The following is a 21,283-nucleotide window of genomic DNA, read 5'->3' as shown; positions in this document are numbered from 1 at the left end:
CTTCTCAAAGGGGTTAGGTATGATTATCCTGTTTTGGCAGATAGGAAAACGAAGACTTAGAGAAGTGAAGGGACTCATCGCACATATAGTCACCCACACAGCGAGGATTCAAACCCAAGTCTGTCTAACCTCAGAACTCATGTCCAACATACTCTTTGCTTCCTTAATTCTTCATTGTCTGGTGTCACGATGAAAAATCCAGGTTCTATGAACATAAAATATTAAGTAATAAAATATTAAGTAATAAAATATTTTAAAATATTTTTAGAAGAAATATGATGGACCTAATTCAAAATCCATGCTAACAGATTTCCTAGGAGAACATTGCTTTTGGAATCCTATTCTTTTGTGCACTTATTAGCTGACATTAGCCCCAATCAAAGTAAAGTAGAATACAGTGGTCATTGTCATTCACAGACTGAGGAAATGCATAAACCAGACCTGGGGAGAAGAGCCTGAGAAGGGAAACCACACTGGTCAGGGTGCCAGTAACTTCTTTTTGCTTTTGAGACAGTTTCTCACCTGCCACCAGTAAAGGGGGGCAGAGTCAAGACCTAGCATATGTTTCATCATTCCTATCACTCCCTGGGAATTTCCTTCCGGAAATTTCCTCCTTTGGACTAGCACCACTGACCTCATCTCGCCAATATCATGGACTTACGGGTCTCCCACAATGATCTGCTTTTCAGATAATACCATCCAGTCGATTTTCTGTTGCTGTTGCTGCTGTTCCTTGCAGAAGCGGTGAGTCTACTTCTGAGGGCAACTTCTTGGAATTCATTCATTTCATTTCTTTATCGTCTGTTGCGTCTGTGTCTCTCTGTATCTGCTGTTCCCTTTGTCTGGGAAACCCTTGCCCCACTTCCTCCCTGCTGAGTGCCTAGTGATCTAAAGGCATAAGTAAAATTTCAGGTTTTCAACCATCTGTCCTGGTTGGATCCCTTGGACATTAATTGCTCCTTCCATTGCATTCCCATAGCATGTGGCTTGGTTTTGTATTTGATATTTATTTTGTGTATGCTCTTTGCTTTCTGTGTTCCACTTAATAATTTTTACCCTTTAAGTGCAAGAATCCTGTCTTATTTATTTGAATACCTCCTGCCCCCAATGATCAGAGTCTCTTGCACTTTGATGCCCAGCAAACGATTGTACAGAGTAAATGCGAGGTACCGTGAAAATAGAAACGGCTAGCATTTAATGGGAGTGTCCTCTATGCAAGACTGTGCTAAAGGATTTGCATTTAGTTCAAGTAACTCTCAAAAACACCTATGGCCTTTCTAATCTCCATCTGACAGATGAGGGAACTGAGGTTTCACCAGCTCTGGTTTGGGAGTGGGACATGAGGTTTCACCAGCTCTGGTTTGGGAGAGGGATATAACAACGTTTCTTCAATTTTATTCCATAAAAACTCCACATGCTCTTAGTACCACTAGCTCCTCAGTAAGGAAAATGCAGTTCTGGGAGGTGGTAACTTGCCCATGGGAAGTCTTCTGAGTAAGAAGGGAGTTGGAAAGAGACCTGGAGCTTCCTCTTCGTTTCATGAGTATTGGGGGAATGCTTGGATAACCCGAATTCAGGTCATTGTTGGTAACATGGTTGTTTTTCAATCTCAGACAAGTCAGAACACAAATAAGCCTGAGTAAAGATGAAGAATTTCCAGAAAAATATACACGGCATCGCAGGCCATGGTTCAGGGAATTGCCAAGCAAGAAGCGAGTGAGTATCATCTTGATGAGGGGGAGGGAACAGAGGAAGCATGTGTTTTTAGGGACTAAGCTCCTCGAGGTACTGTTTGTGGCCACACGCAGAATCTCATGTCATGCTCGGTGCATGACGAGGGCTTCATAAACACCCAGTGAATGAATTCCTTAGAAGAGAGCAAAAGGAAAAAAAAAAAAAAAAGACCATTTAAATTAGTCTACTCTGCTATGTTTTGGCAGAACTTGAAACCAGACAGGGAATGGGGAAAAATGTCTTCTGCCATTTTTGAAAGCAGGAGTAATTTTCAGTTCACTGTTGGAGGGAACCGTGTTCTTAAGAAGTGTGATAAGCCCATACACAGCTCACAGCGTGTGAAAGGGAAGGGCTGTTTGTCATTTTTCAAGAGAGAAAAACCCATAAAACAAAGTGAAACTATTGGGGGGGGGATTAAATTTTAAGAATGTGGCTTAAAAAAACATGCAGGGGCACCTGGTTGGCTCAGTCCGTGGATCATGCGACGCTTGATCTCATGGTCATGAGTTCGAGCCCCGTGTTGAGCATAGAACTATTTTAAAAAAGAAAAGAGAAACATCCGCTGCAATGCTGGCAAGAGAATTCGTGATCTTGACAGCTTACAAAATGATGAGTGTGTTGCTGGATTCAGAGGTTGTTTTATGGTCATTTCCTATATTTATCCCACTCTGGTTTTTGCTTTGGTGAAGCCAGAGGGGAGAATTGGGGCAGCAGGGGAATATATCCTATCTCTATTCTTTTTTAGTGCAGATGACTAAAACAATAATACAGCAAATCACTCCTTGGTTTTTACAGTCCAACAGAGACCACGGGCAACCATCAAAACGTAAGCCACTGCCTCCCCTCCCCCCATCCGAGGTTCCCGAAGAGAAGATCCAAGTAAAGGCACTGTATGATTTCCTGCCCAGAGAGCCCTGTGATTTAGCATTGAAGAGATCAGAGGAATACCTCATATTGGAGAAGTATAACCCTCACTGGTGGAAGGCAAGAGACCGTTTAGGGTAAGAACCGTGCCACGGTCCTTATCGAATTCCTCTTCGTTTATCCTCTGAAGACTTCTGAAGCAGAAAATCTGCATTATGGCTCTTTTTCTCTGGGTTTAGAATTCTTCCTTCTGCATGAGCAGAACCGGTCCCTACACATTCTATCTGTATGAGAGAGCATGACAGCACTGCAATTTCAGGCAGAGTCACAGAACTGCAAACACCTGGCTTCACATCCCCATGCTGTCACTTACTGCTGTATGTCCTTGGCCAGTCACTTACCCTGACTGAGTTTCCCTCCCTCTTTCCTTCCCTTCCTTTATTGAGATATAATTGACATATGACATTATATTTGTTTCAGGTGTACAATGTAATAATTTGAGATATATATATATATAAATGAATGATCACCACAATATGGGTAGTTAATATCCATCACTCCAAATAGTCACCAGCATTTTTTTTCTTGCCATGAAAAGTTTTATGATTGACTCCCTTAGCAATTCTCAAATATGCAATATAGTGTGCCACCAAACTGTTCTCTGTATCTCTGAGCTTGTTTTTTTTTAATTAAAAATTTTTTTAGATTCCATGTATAATTGAGATCGTACAGTATTTGCCTTTCTTATTTGACTTATTCCACCTAGCATAATGCCTTTGAGATCCACCATGTTGTTGCAAAAAGCAAGACTTTCTCCTGTTTTATGACTAATTTTCTGTTGTATATATATATATATATATACGCACACACAATGACTTATGACTTATACATACTTATACATATACATACTTATACAGAAGTTATAGTTATGACTAATTTTCTGTTGTGTGTATATATATATGTCTTTGTGTCATTCATCCATCCATCAATGGACACTTACGTTGTTTCCATATCTTGACTATTACAATGTTGCAACGAGCACGAGAGGTACACACATCTTTTTGAGTTACTGTTTTCATTTTCTTGAGATAAATAGTAGAAGTGATTACTGTATTGTATGGCCATTCTATTGTTAATGCATTTTTGTTTCTTTATTTGTAAAATTTGGGAATAATGATTTCTACCATATGGGCTTTTTTCCTGATTTACACTTTCTTTGAGTATTTGAATTCTTTTTTTCTGTCAAGATCTAAGAGAGGAACAGAAACAGTATCTCGCTCATTTTCCCATTTCTGCAATGACTAGTTTTGGAAGTCAACATTGCAGTACTTGCTGAATTAAACGGGTAGGAAGAAAAGACCTTGGGGTGCAAACAGTCGTCACTGTGTCAAGGGCAATGGGTTGTTAATACCAGGCTAGAATCCGAGGTAGACGCTCTGAGGGGGATCTGGGCTGCCTGGGGGAGAATGCTGGCTTTTGACTTCTATTCTTCATGATGATTTGGAGATGATAAGTAACTAAGTATTAGAAGTAGCTAGATTACATACCTCTTTCTTTAATTATATTTTCCTGATGATTTAGCCCTCTTGCCAGTTTTTAGTTTTGACTTAAACATGTGATGGACACTTTCCAGTGGGAAAGAGGTATGAGTAGGCTCAGGACCATGTAATTAGCCCTTCTGTGAATTGGCATTGGCATGACTCAGACTCTTAAAAAAGACAATTTAATTTTTCATTTCAAAGTTAATAAGTGAATATCGCTTTTTGTAATATGCCACCATGATAAACAATGCCTCCAGACCCAAGCACCATTATTCACTTAGTGAGAACCTTCCAGAAAATTTTCACTGCACTTCCATGTACATACTAAAATATACATTCTTGTTTGCAGATTTAGTTCACCTAATTCTTTTTTTTTTTTTTTAAAGATTTTATTTATTTATTTGACAGAGAGAGATCACAAGTAGGCAGAGAGGCAGGCAGAGAGAAGGAAAGGAAGCAGGCTCCCTGCTGGGTAGAGAGCCCGATGTGAGGCTTGATCCCAGAACCCTGAGACTGTGACCTGAGCTGAAGGCAGAGGCTTTAACCCACTGAGCCACCCAGGCGCCCCTAGTTTACCTAATTCTTATCAGGCTAAATGCACTGTTCTGCATCTTGCTTGGATTTCTCAATAATATCATGGAGATCTTCTTGTGATCTTTAATTTCTTATTTCATTGGTGAAGGTATAGAAAAAGAAAACCCCCTACCCTGCTGATGGATGTGTAAATTGGTATATTTTCCTTCAACAGCAATTTGCTGTATCTAAGGGGAGATGCACATATTTGGTGACCCAGGGATTTCCCTGTTTGGTATGACTTAGAGAAGTACTTTTTCTGGTGTACAAGGACACATGTTCATATGTTTCTGAGTGACAATGTTGTAATAAGGACATGGCTAACCTAGCATGTCTATTCTATCTATTTTGCAGCAATTAAAAAAATTAAGTTGATATCTTTGCTGTTGCTATGTTTATCATCTAGTCACTGTGATACCCCAATGACCTCATCAGTGCCGCCTTTCCTCTTTGAAAAATCTAAGTGTTCCAAAACATCTTAAATTACTTCCATTTTAAGTCAGAATCTTAGTATTTATCATACAAGGATTTTGGCTGAATATGGAAGTGAAAAATCCTTTTTTTTTTCCTTTCAGCAATTTAATCAGTAAGACGAGTTTGATTTCCCCCATGTCCTTGAGATTTTAAAAGGATTGCTGTCACGATGATGCCACAGATATGCCAAGCATTTTGATTTTTGCTTTGTCTTTTGTTGTAGGAACGAAGGCTTAATCCCAAGCAACTATGTGACTGAAAACAAACGAAGCAATCTGGAAATATATGAGTAAGTCTCCTCCAAAATATGCCCTCGTGTCGATCTATGAAAATCAGGTACATTTGGGAGGCTTACGAGTATACAAGCTGGTTTTGATCTACAAAAGGAAAAGAAAGTAACACATTTGGCTGCTTTAGTTTGAGAGATCTTTGATCCTTATAATGGTCGATTCAGAAACTTTGTTTTCTTAAACTTCTTCTTGTTTTGTTTTGTATGACAACTTTTTGGGGGTTTAACAGTGACTGCATGGAAACCAAACATGCATCTTGGTCTTGTTTTACTCTACGTCCTAAGTGGAAAAATAACTATTCCAAAAATAACCTTAGTTTTTTAATGAGTGGTAAATTGAACCTAACGCAGAGACACACGACTCTATTTTGGCTCATGTTTTGATACGTTTTAGAAATAGCTGAAGATGAGAAGTAGGCTAATGCTGTAGGTTGGGGGGAATTTTTGGTGTGTTCACTAGGGTTCTACTCAGAAACCTATTTTGGGGGCACCTGGGTGGCTCAGTTGGTTAAGCGACTGCCTTTGGCTCAAGTCATGATCCTGGAGTCCCAGGATCGAGTCCTGCATCGGGCTCCCAGCTCCACGGGGAGTCTGCTTCTCCCTCTGACCTTCTCCTCTTTCATGCTCTCTCTTAACTGTCTCTCTTTCAATTAAATAAATAAATAAAGTCTTAAAAAAAACCCATTTTTTATACAATATATAAATTTAGAAGGTGGAGATCTTAGAATCACTTTTCTAGAGCCCGACTCTGCAGATCAGAAACTCAGGTTGTGAGAGCAGTTTATAAGCAGAGGGTGGCAAAGCTGGGAGCAGTCCTGGTCTTTTACAAATTCAGGTTTGCTTAAGTTTGAGCCCTTGACTGCCCTCCCCCAGTTTAGATACTTGCTTTGCAATTAGCATATGCTTCCAGTCCAGTCGCAGGTGTGGAGGGGTGATGTGGCTTGAGGCGTGAAGACAGTTGCTTCTCAGAGAACCAGGCAGCAAATATAAATTGAATGAGAACCAACCCCTCCTTCCCAGCCCCTAGTTGCTTGCCTTGCAATTTAAATTTAATTTAAGCCCGCCTGGAGGCCAGACTCAGCCTGGCCTCTCTCCCTAAAACAAATCTGAATCTAAAAGTATTGGTGGGGTGGTGGGGGTGGGGGGTGGTGTGCATATGTGTATGCCTGGATGGCTCAGTGGGTTAAGCCTCTGCCTTTGGCTCAGGCCATGATCCCAGCATCCTGGGATGGAGCCCCACATCGGGCTCTCTGCTCAGCCCGGAGCCTGCTTCCCCACCTCTCTCTGCCTGCCTCTCTGCCTACTTGTGATCTCCGTCTGTCAAATAAACTAATAAGGAGGGGCGCCTGGATGGCTCACCCACTTGAGTGTCTGACTCTTGGTTTTGGCTCAAGTCCTGATCTAATGGGCTGTGGGGTGGAGCCCCAAGTGAGAGTCTGCCTGGGGATTCTCTCCCTCTGGCTCTCCTCCCACTCGCATGCGCAAACGCACACGCACGCCCATGTTCTTTCTCTCTCTACAATAAATCAATCATTAAAAGCCCTGGTGAGGGCGCCTGAGTGGCTCAGTGGGTTAAGCCACTGCCTTCGGCTCAGGTCATGATCTCAGGGTCCTGGGATCGAGGCCCGCATCGGGCTCTCTGCTCAGCAGGGAGCCTGCTTCCTCCTCTCTCTCTGCCTGCCTCTCTGCCTACTTGTGATCTCTCTCTGTCAAATAAATAAATAAATTCTTTTTTTTTTTTTTTTAAAGATTTTGTTTATTTATTTGACAGAGAGAAATCACAAGTAGATGGAGAGGCAGGCAGAGAGAGAGAGGGAAGCAGGCTCCCTGCTGAGCAGAGAGCCCGATGCGGGCCTCGATCCCAGGACCCTGAGATCATGACCTGAGCCGAAGGCAGCGGCTTAACCCACTGAGCCACCCAGGTGCCCATAAATAAATTCTTTAAAAAAAAAAATTACCTAAAAGCCTTGGTGAATAATGTAGACTCCACTGGAGGGGACGAAGGAATGACTATAGGACACATGACACATCCGCGTGACTTTACCAGGCTTCTCTATGAGCCACTTCTGTTCTCTCTCCCATCTCTCTGCTTAGTACCATCACAGGTTACTTCTGTTTTCTCTGTCCTTCACTGTTTGTCATGCCCCTCTCTCTTGACCTGAGTCGTTTAGCCCTACTGAGGTCTGGCCTCTACTCAGTAAGACAAAGGCCCCAAGTGACTGAACACACCGTCCTAACACAACAGTTTCACAACTCTGTTCCCTCACTGCCAAGTACATACCCCATGGAGGGCTCGCCACTGCCTCCATCTGGAGCTGCCCAGTAGGTCTCTTTGAAGGTCAGGTCAGGGGAAGTTCTGTGTGAAAAATCTCCTTCTGAGAAAAATAAGACTTTTTTCCATAACAGACTTTCCAAGAGAGTAAAGGAGATAGGTGTGAAAGTACGTAACACAGTGCTCCGTAGTGAGTGAATGGATGTTCACCAACCAACAGTGTGACTTTCCTTCCTTTCATTATTAATTAAGTTGTTGACTGCTTCCTTAGCCTAGACGAGGGTTGGAGTTGACCCTTAACAGCTTGTTCATATTGTAAATATTGGGTAATTTGAATTAAACTACCCCAAACTTAGAATAATCTTCTCATTTTCTTGGCTTTGATTTATGTGTCTTTAAAGATAATCTTCTTTAATTATCTAATTGTGAGAAGATTAACTTTAATTTCTGTTTCTTTTTAAAGGGTTTATTAAAATATAGATATAATAATTATCAATATAAGTTGCTAAGATATATAAATATATCTATCACTTACTATGTGCCAAGCACCATTCTAATGATTGTGTAGAAATTATGGCCCCAGGTTGAAAACTGTAGGGTGGGCTTAGAAATGAGAGAAATCTGGGTTCAAATCCTGACATCACTGCTGGCTAGAGCTTGGGCTCTGGGCAAGATTCCCGAGTATCTATAAGCCTCTCAATGATATGAAAACTGCGAACTGTGATACCTGTCTTGTGTGAGACATAGTCAATATTTGATACATTCTAGAACTGTGAAGTTAACAGAAGGGCATTTCCAGTTTGCCTATCACAGAGGCACCACATTTCCTAGTTACCTCAGCCCCTGAGTCACTCCATCTATTCAATCTTCATTTATTGTTCACGTACGATGTGCTGGGTGTTAGCTGTTCTGGCCCCTGGAGATACAACATGTAACACACAGAAGCACTCCCTGTTTTTGTGGAACTTACAGCTTTGTGGGGGAAATAGACATTAAACAATAACCTCAAATTCACAAACAAAATTTGAAATTTGAAATTGTGGTGTCATGGAGGAACAGTAGGGGACACTGGGAGAAATCAACGGGGAAGGCTAAAAGCTGAGGACGTTGGGATGGGGCAAACCCTTGGAGGAAGTGACTTGAGGTCAAGTCTACTTGAGGAAGTAGAAGGCAGTCTGGAGGGGCTGGGGGAAGGAGTGCTGTGTTAGTGGGATTTTGACATCTCAGGGGATCCTTTATACTTTGAAATATTTATGGATACTTTGGTTAAATTAATATCCAAATCATCAAGATTACAATGTGAAAACCTGGTTTTCGGTAAGCCTTCAAATCTTGATGCACTCTTTATAAATCTAAAAAATTAAGAACAGTCACCTTAATTCAAACCCAGCAAGACGTGTCCTTAAACAATCAGTCCTACTTATAAGCTCAGTTAATTTAATTTCCTGAAACATTTCACTTGCCTTAATAAACTTGAATGAATTCAATTTTCTGTTTAAGTATTTTACATGCCTGACAGGGACAAATTTACAATTTCAGTAGCCCTTTGTAAGTCCATATAGGATCCTGGAAATCTAATAAATTAAACGTGTATGTGGTAAGCCAAATTCTTGTAACCATACAAATATTAAAAAAGTCAAATTTCCTTAAATTTCAAATTGTACACAAAAACAGACACATAGATCAATGGAACAGAATAGAGAGCCCAGAAATAGACCCTCAACTCTATGGTCAACTAATCTTCGACAAAGCAGGAAAGAATGTCCAATGGCAAAAAGACAGCCTCTTCAATAAATGGTGCTGGGAAAATTGGACAGCCACATGCAGAAAAATGAAATTGGACCATTTCCTTACACCACACACAAAAATAGACTCAAAATGGATGAAGGACCTCAATGTGCGAAAGGAATCCATCAAAATCCTTGAGGAGAACACAGGCAGCAACCTCTTCGACCTCAGCCGCAGCAACATCTTCCTAGGAACAACACCAAAGGCAAGGGAAGCAAGGGAAAAAATGAACTATTGGGATTTCATCAAGATCAAAAGCTTTTGCACAGCAAAGGAAACAGTTAACAAAATCAAAAGACAACTGACAGAATGGGAGAAGATATTTGCAAATGACATATCAGATAAAGGACTAGTGTCCAGAATCTATAAAGAACTTAGCAAACTCAACACCCAAAGAACAAATAATCCAATCAAGAAATGGGCAGAGGACATGAACAGACATTTCTGCAAAGAAGACATCCAGATGGCCAACAGACACATGAAAAAGTGCTCCATATCACTCGGCATCAGGGAAATACAAATCAAAAGCACAATGAGATATCACCTCACACCAGTCAGAATGGCTAAAATAAACAAGTCAGGAAATGACAGATGCTGGCGAGGATGCGGAGAAAGGGGAACCCTCCTACACTGTTGGTGGGAATGCAAGCTGGTGCAGCCACTCTGGAAAACAGCATGGAGGTTCCTCAAAATGTTGAAAATAGAACTGCCCTATGACCCAGCAATTGCACTATTGGGTATTTACCCTAAGGATACAAACGTAGTGATCCAAAGGGGCACATGCACCCGAATGTTTATAGCAGCAATGTCCACAATAGCCAAACTATGGAAAGAACCTAGATGTCCATCAACAGATGAATGGATCAAGAAGATGTGGTATATATACACAATGGAATACTATGCAGCCATCAAAAGAAATGAAATCTTGCCATTTGCGACAACATGGATGGAACTAGAGTGTATCATGCTTAGCGAAATAAGTCAAGCAGAGAAAGACAACTATCATATGATCTCCCTGATATGAGGAAGTGGTGATGCAACATGGGGGCTTAAGTGGGTAGGAGAAGAATAAATGAAACAAGATGGGATTGGGAGGGAGACAAACCATAAGTGACTTTTAATCTCACAAAACAAACTGAGGGTTGCTGGGGGGAGGGGGTTTGGGAGAAGGGGGTGGGATTATGGACATTGGGGAGGGTATGTGCTTTGGTGAGTGCTGTGAAGTGTGTAAACCTGGTGATTCACAGACCTGTACCCCTGGGGATAGAGTATTATGCCTCCATCAGAAAGGATGAATACCCAACTTTTGTAGCAACATGGACGGGACTGGAAGAGATTATGCTGAGTGAAATAAGTCAAGCAGAGAGAGTCAATTATCATATGGTTTCACTTATTTGTGGAGCATAACAAATAGCATGGAGGACATGGGGACTTAGAGTGGAGAAGGGAGTTGGGGGAAATTGGAAGGGGAGGTGAACCATGAGAGACTATGGACTCTGAAAAACAATCTGAGGGTTTTGAAGGGACGGGGGGTGGGAGGTTGGGGTACCAGGTGGTGGGTATTATAGAGGGCACGGATTGCATGGAGCACGGGGTGTGGTGCAAAAATAATGAATACTGTTATGCTGGAAATTAAAAAAATAAATAAATTAATTAAAAAAAAAAAAAAAAAAGAAAAGACCCCTCAGGGAAGACTTCTTGGAGGAAGAGACATCTAATCTGAGACATAAAATAACCAAGAAGAGACAGAAGCTGCATCTCCAGGGTGTAGATCTCTGGAGAAGAATCAATGATGTATGCATTCTACGACAAAACTGGTACTAGAAGCTCTAAGAAACCTGTTTCTTGGTTTGTAGTAAGAAGCACTCCATCCTCAATAACAGCTTTTTTTGGAATGACAGAGACTTGGTTCTCACAAACCTGACACATTCCCCCACTGGCAGCGCCTCCTATGGAAAATATGAAGGCCATGGCAGTGACCCTCCCTTGGCTTCTACGGATCCACGGAGAAATTCCTAATTCTGTCATAGAAGGCTTAGGAAATCTCTCAGGACCATGAAGTCCTTGAAGGACTTGCAAATCTAAGTGGAGTTAATATATTTCAAATTACAGTTGAGAGTTGGGAATTTGCATGACAAAGGAAAAATGGGAATGAACAGGCAGCTACATGGGGGGCTGGAGGGTGCAAAATAGATTTCCTCTTTCTGGACCTGGACATGGAACAATGGGCAAAAAACATGCTGCATCACAAAAATGAGAAAAAAGACATGTTTTCTCAGAGAGTTGCCAATGTGATTAAGAGTGACAAAAACTAAAAGGTAGGAGAGAAAAAAATCTTTGTAAAACCAAAAATAATGGGAATTTCTTTGCAGGAAAAAAAATAATAACTGTGGGAGAGAAATCAGGAATCAACAAGAAAATACAAGCAACAATGGAGTTACACATAGGTTTTGGTCTGTGTATTGGAAATTGTTTAAAAATCAGCTCTTTGAGGGAAAAAATGTGTATTTCCTATGTACTCATATTATAAATTTTACTTACATAAAAAACATATCGCTCACAATTTACAAATAATGATAAAATACATGATACTTATTATTGTAAATTCCATCTAGCAAATTGACTCTGACAAAATGTTTCTGTTGATTTTTGCTAAACTCTTGTATCTATATTCAACCTGTGGTTGCAAATGACAAATGGACATAATCCTGAAAAAAAAAAAATTTCAAATTGTAAGTTTGAAATTATTTATGCATTTAAAAATCAGAGGCAAAAAAATTATGTCAGATTCTCTTAAAATAATACTTTATTTTATTTTTTAAAAGATTTTATTTATTTATTTGAGAGACAGAGAGAGGGAGGAGAGGGCAAGAGAGCGAGCACAAGTGGGGGGAGGGGCATGAGGAGGGGGAAGAGCAGACTCCCCACTGAACAGGGAGTCTCCTGTGCGTCTCCAACCCAGGACCCCGAGATCATGACCTGAGTTGAAGGCAGATGCTTAACCAACTGAGCCAGTGAGGTGTCCCAATAATAGATAGTTTAAATATCAAACATATTGCTTATGCTGAAATTTATGGAAATATGAGTCTCATTTATTGCATTATCTCTATACCGAAAACTTCATCTTCTCAGGGGTAGAAATGACTAAGAGAAGCAGATTTACCTTCTTAGTTCTAACAGGTTTTCTAGGTTGAAAACTCAAGACCACAATACTGTTACCTGTTGACTCGAAGACTGAGACAGGAAGACGCTAGGCTTACACATATACAAGATATTTGTACTTGGCAACAGTTGGACATGCTGGATGGTTTTCATACGCCAGTAGATTCCCACTCCAGACCCTCTGTCCACATCATTCACTATGAGTTTTATAATCAGTGTTGTCTAGGTACAAGAGTTGCAGCCTTACGTATTGGAAAAAAAAAAACAATCCACAAGTCTTCTTTCACTATCTGATTTAACCAGAAGAAATTCTGAAACACCATGACCCCACCTCTCCTATATCCTATCCATCTATTCTTTTTTCTGCCTGTTGAAATTCTGCATTATTTTAAAGGATATTAAATTCATCATATACTTGACTCTGGTTCTTTTCTTACTACTTTGAAGTCATTCTAATGACATTCACATATGGATGGATTTTCAACTTATATTTTAGCAAAATTAATATATTTGCTTATATTTTTATCACTATAATAAGTAAGTACAAAGCAACAAAATTAACACTAATGTGGTTGCAGGTGAAAAACATAAACAATTTATGTGAAGTTTTTTTAAAAAAGATTTTATTTATTTGAAAGAGCAGGAGCATGGGCACACGCACGCGTGCGTGAGTGAGGAGAGGGCCTGAGGGAGAGGGAGAAGCAGACTCCCACTGAGGAAAGAGCCCCATGTAGGACTCGATCCCAGGACCCTGAGATCATGACCTGAGCCAAAGCCCAACACTTAACCAGCTGAGTGACCCAGGCACCCTGTCTCACTTATTTTGAAATAATTTTTTTCTTTCTACAACTAGAACTCTGACTCATTCTGAAAGTCCCTCCCTCAATATGAATATTCATTAAAAGGCCTGAATGATATTCACAGTCCAACATCGCAGTTAACTCCCATTCCCACTAGTGATTAGTCCAATTATTTCATCTAGAATCACCTGTAATCATCCTCTCTTCTCTATGCTTTATCTTTTTAAAAGTTTATTTTCAATTGAAGCCATTAGTATTTTTAATACCTCACCATTCTAATTTAGTGGCAGCTTTTTACGACTGTAGGTTCGTCCACAAGATATAATAGATTCCGTCCTCAAAGTCAGATAGAGGAGTTTCATGTAGCTACCATTTTGCCTACCCACTGTGACAATGTATAGTTATAGATGCATCCTTCCTTCCACTGTCCACAAAAATAACATTTATTACATTAACTCCTTTTTAAAATCTTACTTTGAAATGAAACCTTTTCCATTTGTTTACTCTCTCCTTTGTTCTGCCCATTTCCTCTCTCTTTCCTGTACAACATTTGCTTAATGACAAAGTCTTGTCCTGCCAGACCTGGGGTTTCAATTATACTCATTCAATTATGTTTACTCTGCATGGTTCTGATATTCTAAAGTCATTTCATGATACGTTTCATACAGAGGAAACAGCAAGATAGGAGGCAGAAAGGGGCTTGGTGAATTTGAGGAAGGAAGGGATTCCAATATGGCCGAAGGTTAGCGTGTGGAGAGAACAAGCAGAAGGATAAGAGGGTGTCTGGAGTAAGCAGGTACTAGTTGTTCCACTTATGTTATTGAACCCCTAATTTTAACTACAAGTTAACATACTTGGGGGAGTCAAACGGGTCCAAGTAAGTTTTAACTTTGGAAAGGTAACATGGCATATCTAAAATCATGCCGATAGGAAGTTCCTAAGAGCAAAGAAATGGGGATTTGTTAGTTTGTCTACCAAAGTTCGGTAAATGTTTATTGAAGAGGATGACTTCTTAACCACATACCCTTCATGAAAATTTTCAGGAGATTAAATCACTCCAAATCATATACTAAGTATCTGTCAGAAAGTTGAATTGAAATATGATAGAATAAGCTAGATATGGACTTACAGTTAATAAAATTATTATACTAAATTAATAATACATAATAGTAATATTGTCATTTATCAGAAATAAAAAATGCTCAGCTTTCTAAAATCAATTCTGTAGTAAAGTTCTTAAAAATAAAGGAAATGAAGCAGATTTTTTTCTGAAAAAATAGAATATAAAATTTTAAAATTATTTTTATTGCTTTTACAGGTGGTACCATAAAAACATTACCAGAAATCAGGCAGAACGTATTTTGAGACAAGAGGTAATTCAGTTTTTTCATGAATAACTTGTGAATATTTTCAAAATTTCTGAGAGAGCTACATTGTAAAGATCTGACCAAACTAAAAAGTTCTATTACTTCCTGTTCTTTACAGTTCTAAAATATTTATTACAGCTTTATCTCTATTACGCATTTTCCGAGAAGTTGTAAACCAGATGTATTTGTATCAGCTCATGTTTTTCATTGGCTTTCATTGTAACTTGAGCAATATATTTTTCCTGAAATGATTTCAACTCCAACATACTAAAACTTCTCTTTCACTCCAAGGCGCATTCTGCAGGACAAGTCTATTTGGAATTCCCCATATATTTCTGCATCACAGACAATAAAATATATACTCTGTCTTCATGAGCATAGTTAAGGCTTCTTAAAAACACAGATACAGAAAAATACTGATGGCGGCTCTTTCTTTGTTCTTTGGGAACAAAAAAGGAAGAGCGGGGTAGCCAAAACATCAAACTCAGATCAAAACTGCTCTTTTAGGTCAAAGCAAAACAAAACTGCATACAGTTTCCAACGGACGGTAAATATGAACTGTGGGCAAATGTAGAGTCAAACCTAGAAACTAGGTAAGAGGTATATGTGTCGCTTTGCCCTCCTGTCGGATGTTGAGGAAATCTAGAAATATGAGTGAGAAAGAAATCAGTTCTGTAACGAAAAGTCAATGCCAGTAATGGCTCAAGACCCAGGGGAGGTCCAGTGAGTAGCGGGGGGTTAGACAGAGTTTGAGGGACACAGACTCCATCTCAGCTGGCAGGCAGGGGATGGGAGTGGAGGGTGAAGGCCAGGTGTGGCTTCACTGGCTAGGAGGGAATGAGACACACCCGCAAATGTGGTACCCACCTGGCAGGGTGACAGCAGGTGGCCTTCTGTAGAGTGATATTAGTAGGTCTAGAATGGACAAACGATGTTATGACAAGTAGGAAAGAGAGATTCTTCAGGAAGCCAGAACAGAGCCAGGGGCTAACCTTCCTAGAAAACAGGGAATTATGTAACAACCCCCCCCCCCCCATACCCATAACCCAGACAGCACAAATAGCAACATTTGGCCATAACATTCATAAACAAAATAAAACCTAGCAGTTGCAAGTGAAACCTATCCCTTCGCTCCTCTGTTCTGTCCCTGCCCATTCTCTAGAGGCGATCACAATAGAAGGGTGTGCACCCATTGTGTCCAGTTGCTTATATTCTTACCATGTATAGGTGCATTAATAACCTACAGTGCTGTGTGTTTTACTGCTTGACATAAGGGAGATCATGTGTATGTTGATTTTTAATGAAACATTGTATTTCAATTTTACTCCCATGGATACATGAAGAATAAACACATTCTTTTAACTGTGGCATTTCATTATATGAGTATACCAAAACCTATTGCTAATCATTCACCTTGTGTCTAACTTCTTAGTATTATGAACAAGGCTGCCAAGAACTTCTGTGTACGTATTACCTTGTACAAAAGGGCAAGGGTTTCTTTCGGTAATACCCAGAAATGAGATGGCCAGAAACTCTGTGCAGACTTAGCATTACTAGATATTTTGAAATCATGACTCAAAGTACTTGTACTCATTTATGTTCTTACAAGGAGCCTGAAAACTGGTCCCCTACGTTCTTGTCAACAGTTGGTAGCCTCGTATTTTGATTTATTGGAAAATGGTATATATATATTTTAAAATGTGCATTTCCTTGATAAGCAGTTCAGTTCAGTGACTTTTCATGGGTGTGCTAGCTTATTGAGCTTCCTTACATGACTGCTAATATCCTTTGCTCATTTTTTGATAGTTTGCTTTTGTAGCTGATCAATATGTATTTTAATTATTTATTTATTTTTTTAAAGAGGCATTTATTTATTTATTTGACAGAGATCACATGTAGGCAGAGAGGCAGGTAGAGAGAGAGAGGAAGGGAAGCAGGCTCCCCGCTGAGCAGAGAGCCTGATGCGGGGCTCGATCCCAGGACCCTGAGGTCATGAGCTGAGCCGAGGTAGAGGCTTAACCCACTGAGCCACCCAGGCGCTCCGATCAATATGTATTTTAAAAGTATATTCTGAATCTTTTGTCAGTTGTATGTTACCACTATGTTCTTTTGATTTTTGGCCCTAAAATTTTTTTAATGCTCTTTTCTTATTTTAAATTTTAAAATAAGTTAGTGTCAAATTTCTCAATTTCTATGATCTCTCTCTTTTTTAGCATAATAAATTCTTCTCTCTCCTGATGTCTCAAAGAAAATTTATATTTTCTTTTAAATGGTTTAAAGATTTACTTTTAATATTTAGGTCCTAATATGTTCAAAGTGTGTATGTGTGTGTGTATATGTGTGTGCTATTGGTGTGGATATTTTTAAAAATATACACGTTTTCCCTATATATCTTAAAATATTTGTGTAATTTGTATATTTTTTATTTTTTTGAAAGTACCTGGATTAAATCCTACTTGGTCAACGAGGCATTTAAAACATATATATTGCTAGTTTGAGTTTCTTAATACTTCTTTAGCATTTGTCCTGTTATGTTCACAAGAGGTCTGGCTTTTAATTTACAACTCTCTTTGTTTAATTTTAGTATTAAGGCTATACTAGCATCAAAAATGAGTTGGGACATGAGATTTTGTCTCTTCTTACAATCTTTAAAATAGTTTATATTGAATAGAGGTTATTTGTTCCTTGGAGTTATAATATCTCTAATAAAATAATGTGGACATGCTGCTTTTTCAAACAGATATTTGGCTACTGATTTAATTTCCTTTTCTTCTTGAGATGTTTGAGAACTTACATTTGCATGGAGAATTACTTACTTTATTTTCTAATTGATTGCATAAGTTTTTATAGATGTATCTTATAATTTTATTTATTTCGTATTTCAATAGTATATTTATACAGTTTAAAGATCTAAAGATTTTGAATTTTCTTCTATCCTTGTCCCCAAGACACCAGTTCCATTTCCCATCAACAAACTTCTATTATTGGTTTATTTTGTGTCCTTTCAGGAATATTTAATACATACACCAGTAGAAATATATTTTCTTATATTGTTATTCTTAGGCAAATGGTACATATTATATATATTCTTGTGTATATTACTTTTTTCACTCAGTAGTATGTGTTGGGAAGGAAACTGTTCACGTCAGTGCACAGAAAGTGTCCTCATTCATTCTAGGGCTGCATAATATTTCTTACTTTGGACATACCACAATTCATTTAAGAAATTTAATGGAAGGGTGGAGAGCTGGACTCTTGGTTTCCAATTGGTTGTGATCTTGGGGTCGTGGGATTGTCTGCGTGGGACTCTGCACTTGGCTGGGAGTCTGCCTTGGATTCTTTCTCCCTCCCCCTCTACCCCTCCCCATCCTTGTGCTCTCTCTCTAAAATAAATAAATAAAATCTTAAAAAAATTAATGGGAATTTAAGTGGTATATACTCTTTTGCTATTAAAATGGTGCTGCCATAGGTAGCTTACCTATACATCTTTTCCCATTTATGGGAGAATATATGTGGAATAAATCCCCCAAGGTAGAAATTCTGGGTAGGAGGGAATGTACATTTCTAATTTTGGTAGGTATTAAAGTATACTCTATAGGAGTTGTACAATTTATGTGCCTCCTAAAAATGTAACCTCTCCAGCAAGTGTTTAATGAAATGTGTGGTACTTTGTAACCATCAGTGTGGGTTTTGTTTACATCTCTCTTATCCCAGGAATGCTAAGCATTTCTGTATATATAAAATTTTATATATTTGTATCTCTTTTTCTGTAAGCTGTCTGTTCATATCCTTTGCAAAATTTTCTGGGTTTTTGTTTTTAATGATTTCCTCATAATCTGTAGGGCCTATGCAGCTACATTATGGAAATTAGCTCTTTGTGATAGGTGGCAATATTTTTCCCAGTTTTTCAATTGAGGTATATATATATATATATATATATATTTTGGTCATAAATAGTGCTTGAATTTTATGTGTTTGAATTTATCAGACAAATTTTTGTAAAGCTTCAGGGTTTGTGTCAGGTTGGAATTATCTTACTCACTCTGAGCTTATAAAAAAATCCCCATGTTTTTTATTACTTTAGGGGTTTTATTTTTTACATCAACATGTTTGACTCATTTGTAATTATTCCTGATGTAGAGTGAGGTATGGATCTGATTTTATTGTTTTTCTGGATGGTTACCAAGTGTCTATCTTTTCTGTATTGATTTGGGGGGCCACTTTTATCATAATAAACACAGCTCCTGTGTTGGACTACATCTGGACTCATTTCTTGGTTTCATTGATTAGCCTGTGTATTTCAGTGATGGCCTTATAATATTTCAAATACTGAGGCTCTCTTTGTGTGGCTAGCTTCCCTCATTCTTCCTTTCCAGAAATACTCTGGAGATATATTTTATACATATGAACTTCATAATTATTTTTGCCTAGTTTTAAAAAGCTTCCTGCTGGTGCATTAAATTTACAGAGTAATTTAGGGAAAATTGTTTGGGCATTACAAGTCAGTGGGCCTTGGGGGTCAATTTGTTCTGGGACCCGGATATTAATGATTCCTATAGAAAAAATTAAAATGAAGTCCCTGCTTCAAACAAAAATAAATCTTGGATGGATTGAAAAGAAAACCTAATGAGAAAAGCAAACATCTTTATATTCTTTAGGAGAATTTATTTTTTATTTTATAAATTTATTTTAAAAGATTTATTTATTTACTTGAGAGACATTGAGAGAGAGAGAAATTGCATGTGCAGTGGGGTCAGGGAGCAGAGGGAGAGGGAGAGAAAAACTCCAAACAGACTCCAGGCTGAGCACAGAGCCCAGCATGGGGCTTGATCTCAAGACTCTGAGATCATGACCTGAGCTGAAACTAAGAGTCAGTCAACTGATTGTGCCACCCAGGTGCTCCCTTAGGAGCATTTTCAAGTTTTCTTCATTTCTTCATTCTCTTACACATTTATTTGTAAGTTTATGTAAGGCTTTCTTATTTTTTTGTTGCTACTATATATATATATATATATATATATATATATATTAATTTACAGAACTCAAGAGCTTTCATAAGTTAAAAAAAACTATATATATATATATATATATATAGTTAAAAAAAACTATATATATATATATAGTTTTTTTTTTTTAACTTATGAAAGCTCTTGAGTTCTGTAAATTAATTTTGTAACAGAAGACTTTGGTGAATTCAAAATTTTTTTGGTAGTAGTTTTTTAGTTGATTCTCCTAAGTTTCAAGTAGAACCTTATCAATAGCAAACAGTGATGATTTCAACTCTTTTTTACAATTTAATACCGTATTTCTTGGTGGGGTTTGTTTTTGTTTTTGCCTCTAATTTAATCGCATCAGCTGGCATCTCAGAATATTAAATCCCAGTGCTGATAGTGGGCATTTCTTTTCTGTGATTTCAATTGGAGTGATTCCCACAGAAAGCGTAATGCTGGACTTGGGACGAATGTAAATATGGACTATTGTGTTAAGGAAGTACACATATATTATGATTTTACTGAGAATTTAAAGAAAACTGATTCTAGAGGTTGAAATTTGTCAAATGCCCTTTCAATATCTATGGTGATGTTCATGAGATTTTTCTCCTCGGATCTATTAATTATATTAATAAAATCCCTAATATTGATTACTTTTTCATTCCTGCATGTAATCCCTCTTGGTCATAGTATACTATTCTACTGTGCTCCTGGATTCAGTTTGTTAATATTATTTAGGATTTTTGAGTGGATATGAGTGAGACTTGTTAGTATTTTTCCCTTTTGTACACAATATTTACTGTGTTGTTGGTGTTGATATTAAATCCATTTTATATACAAATTTAGTTTTTCTTCTTTTCACATGCTCTGGAATCATGCAACATCACAATATGTCCCCATCGAGTGTTTTTTTTTTTTTTTAAGATTTTAATTAATTTATTTATTTGACAGAGAGAGAGAGATCACAAGTAGGCAGAGAGATGGGTAGAGAGAGGGGGAAGCAGGATCGCCGCTGAGCAGAGAGCCCCATGCGGGACTCAATCCCAGCACTCTGAGACCATGACTTGAGCTGAAGGCAGAGGCCCAACCCACTGAGCCACCCAGGCCATCCATAGTGTTTTTAATGTTGTAGGTCTTTTAAAATCTTATCCATTTTCCCATTCAGTAGGTCCATTAATATTTCTAGGTCTTCTGGAATGAATTTTGATAAATTTTATGTTTTGCTAGTTAATCACTCATTTCATTCAAATTTTCAAATGTATTGTGTAGATTCAAGATGATTCTTTCATTTTTTTCCTGGATCTTGGTGGCTTATTTTCTTAAAATATAATTTCCCTATTATTTACTAATTAGATCAGTTAGCAAGTTACCTATTTCATTGTTTTTCCATCTGTAACCAGATTTTGAATTTAATGACTAGTTCTGTTA

At 38.4% G+C, this 21,283-nt stretch overlaps 1 protein-coding gene across 1 annotated transcript in view; it reads left to right on the top strand.

Moving 5' to 3' along the window:
* Window positions 1-235: 235 nt before the first annotated feature.
* The window catches only part of TXK (TXK tyrosine kinase), a 47,558-nt gene continuing 26,510 nt past the window's right edge, over window positions 236-21,283 (top strand). Inside the window, exons 1-5 of the mRNA XM_032334248.1 lie at window positions 236-744; window positions 1,614-1,716; window positions 2,530-2,735; window positions 5,410-5,475; window positions 14,816-14,870. Coding sequence (XP_032190139.1) covers window positions 674-744; window positions 1,614-1,716; window positions 2,530-2,735; window positions 5,410-5,475; window positions 14,816-14,870 — 501 coding nt within the window. The 5' untranslated portion in view covers window positions 236-673. The remainder of the gene's footprint in view (window positions 745-1,613; window positions 1,717-2,529; window positions 2,736-5,409; window positions 5,476-14,815; window positions 14,871-21,283) is intronic.

The sequence above is a fragment of the Mustela erminea genome, chromosome 2 (genome assembly GCF_009829155.1).
Source record: "Mustela erminea isolate mMusErm1 chromosome 2, mMusErm1.Pri, whole genome shotgun sequence".
Classification (NCBI taxonomy): Eukaryota; Metazoa; Chordata; class Mammalia; order Carnivora; family Mustelidae; genus Mustela; species Mustela erminea.
This window is presented reverse-complemented; position numbering and strand designations above follow the sequence as displayed.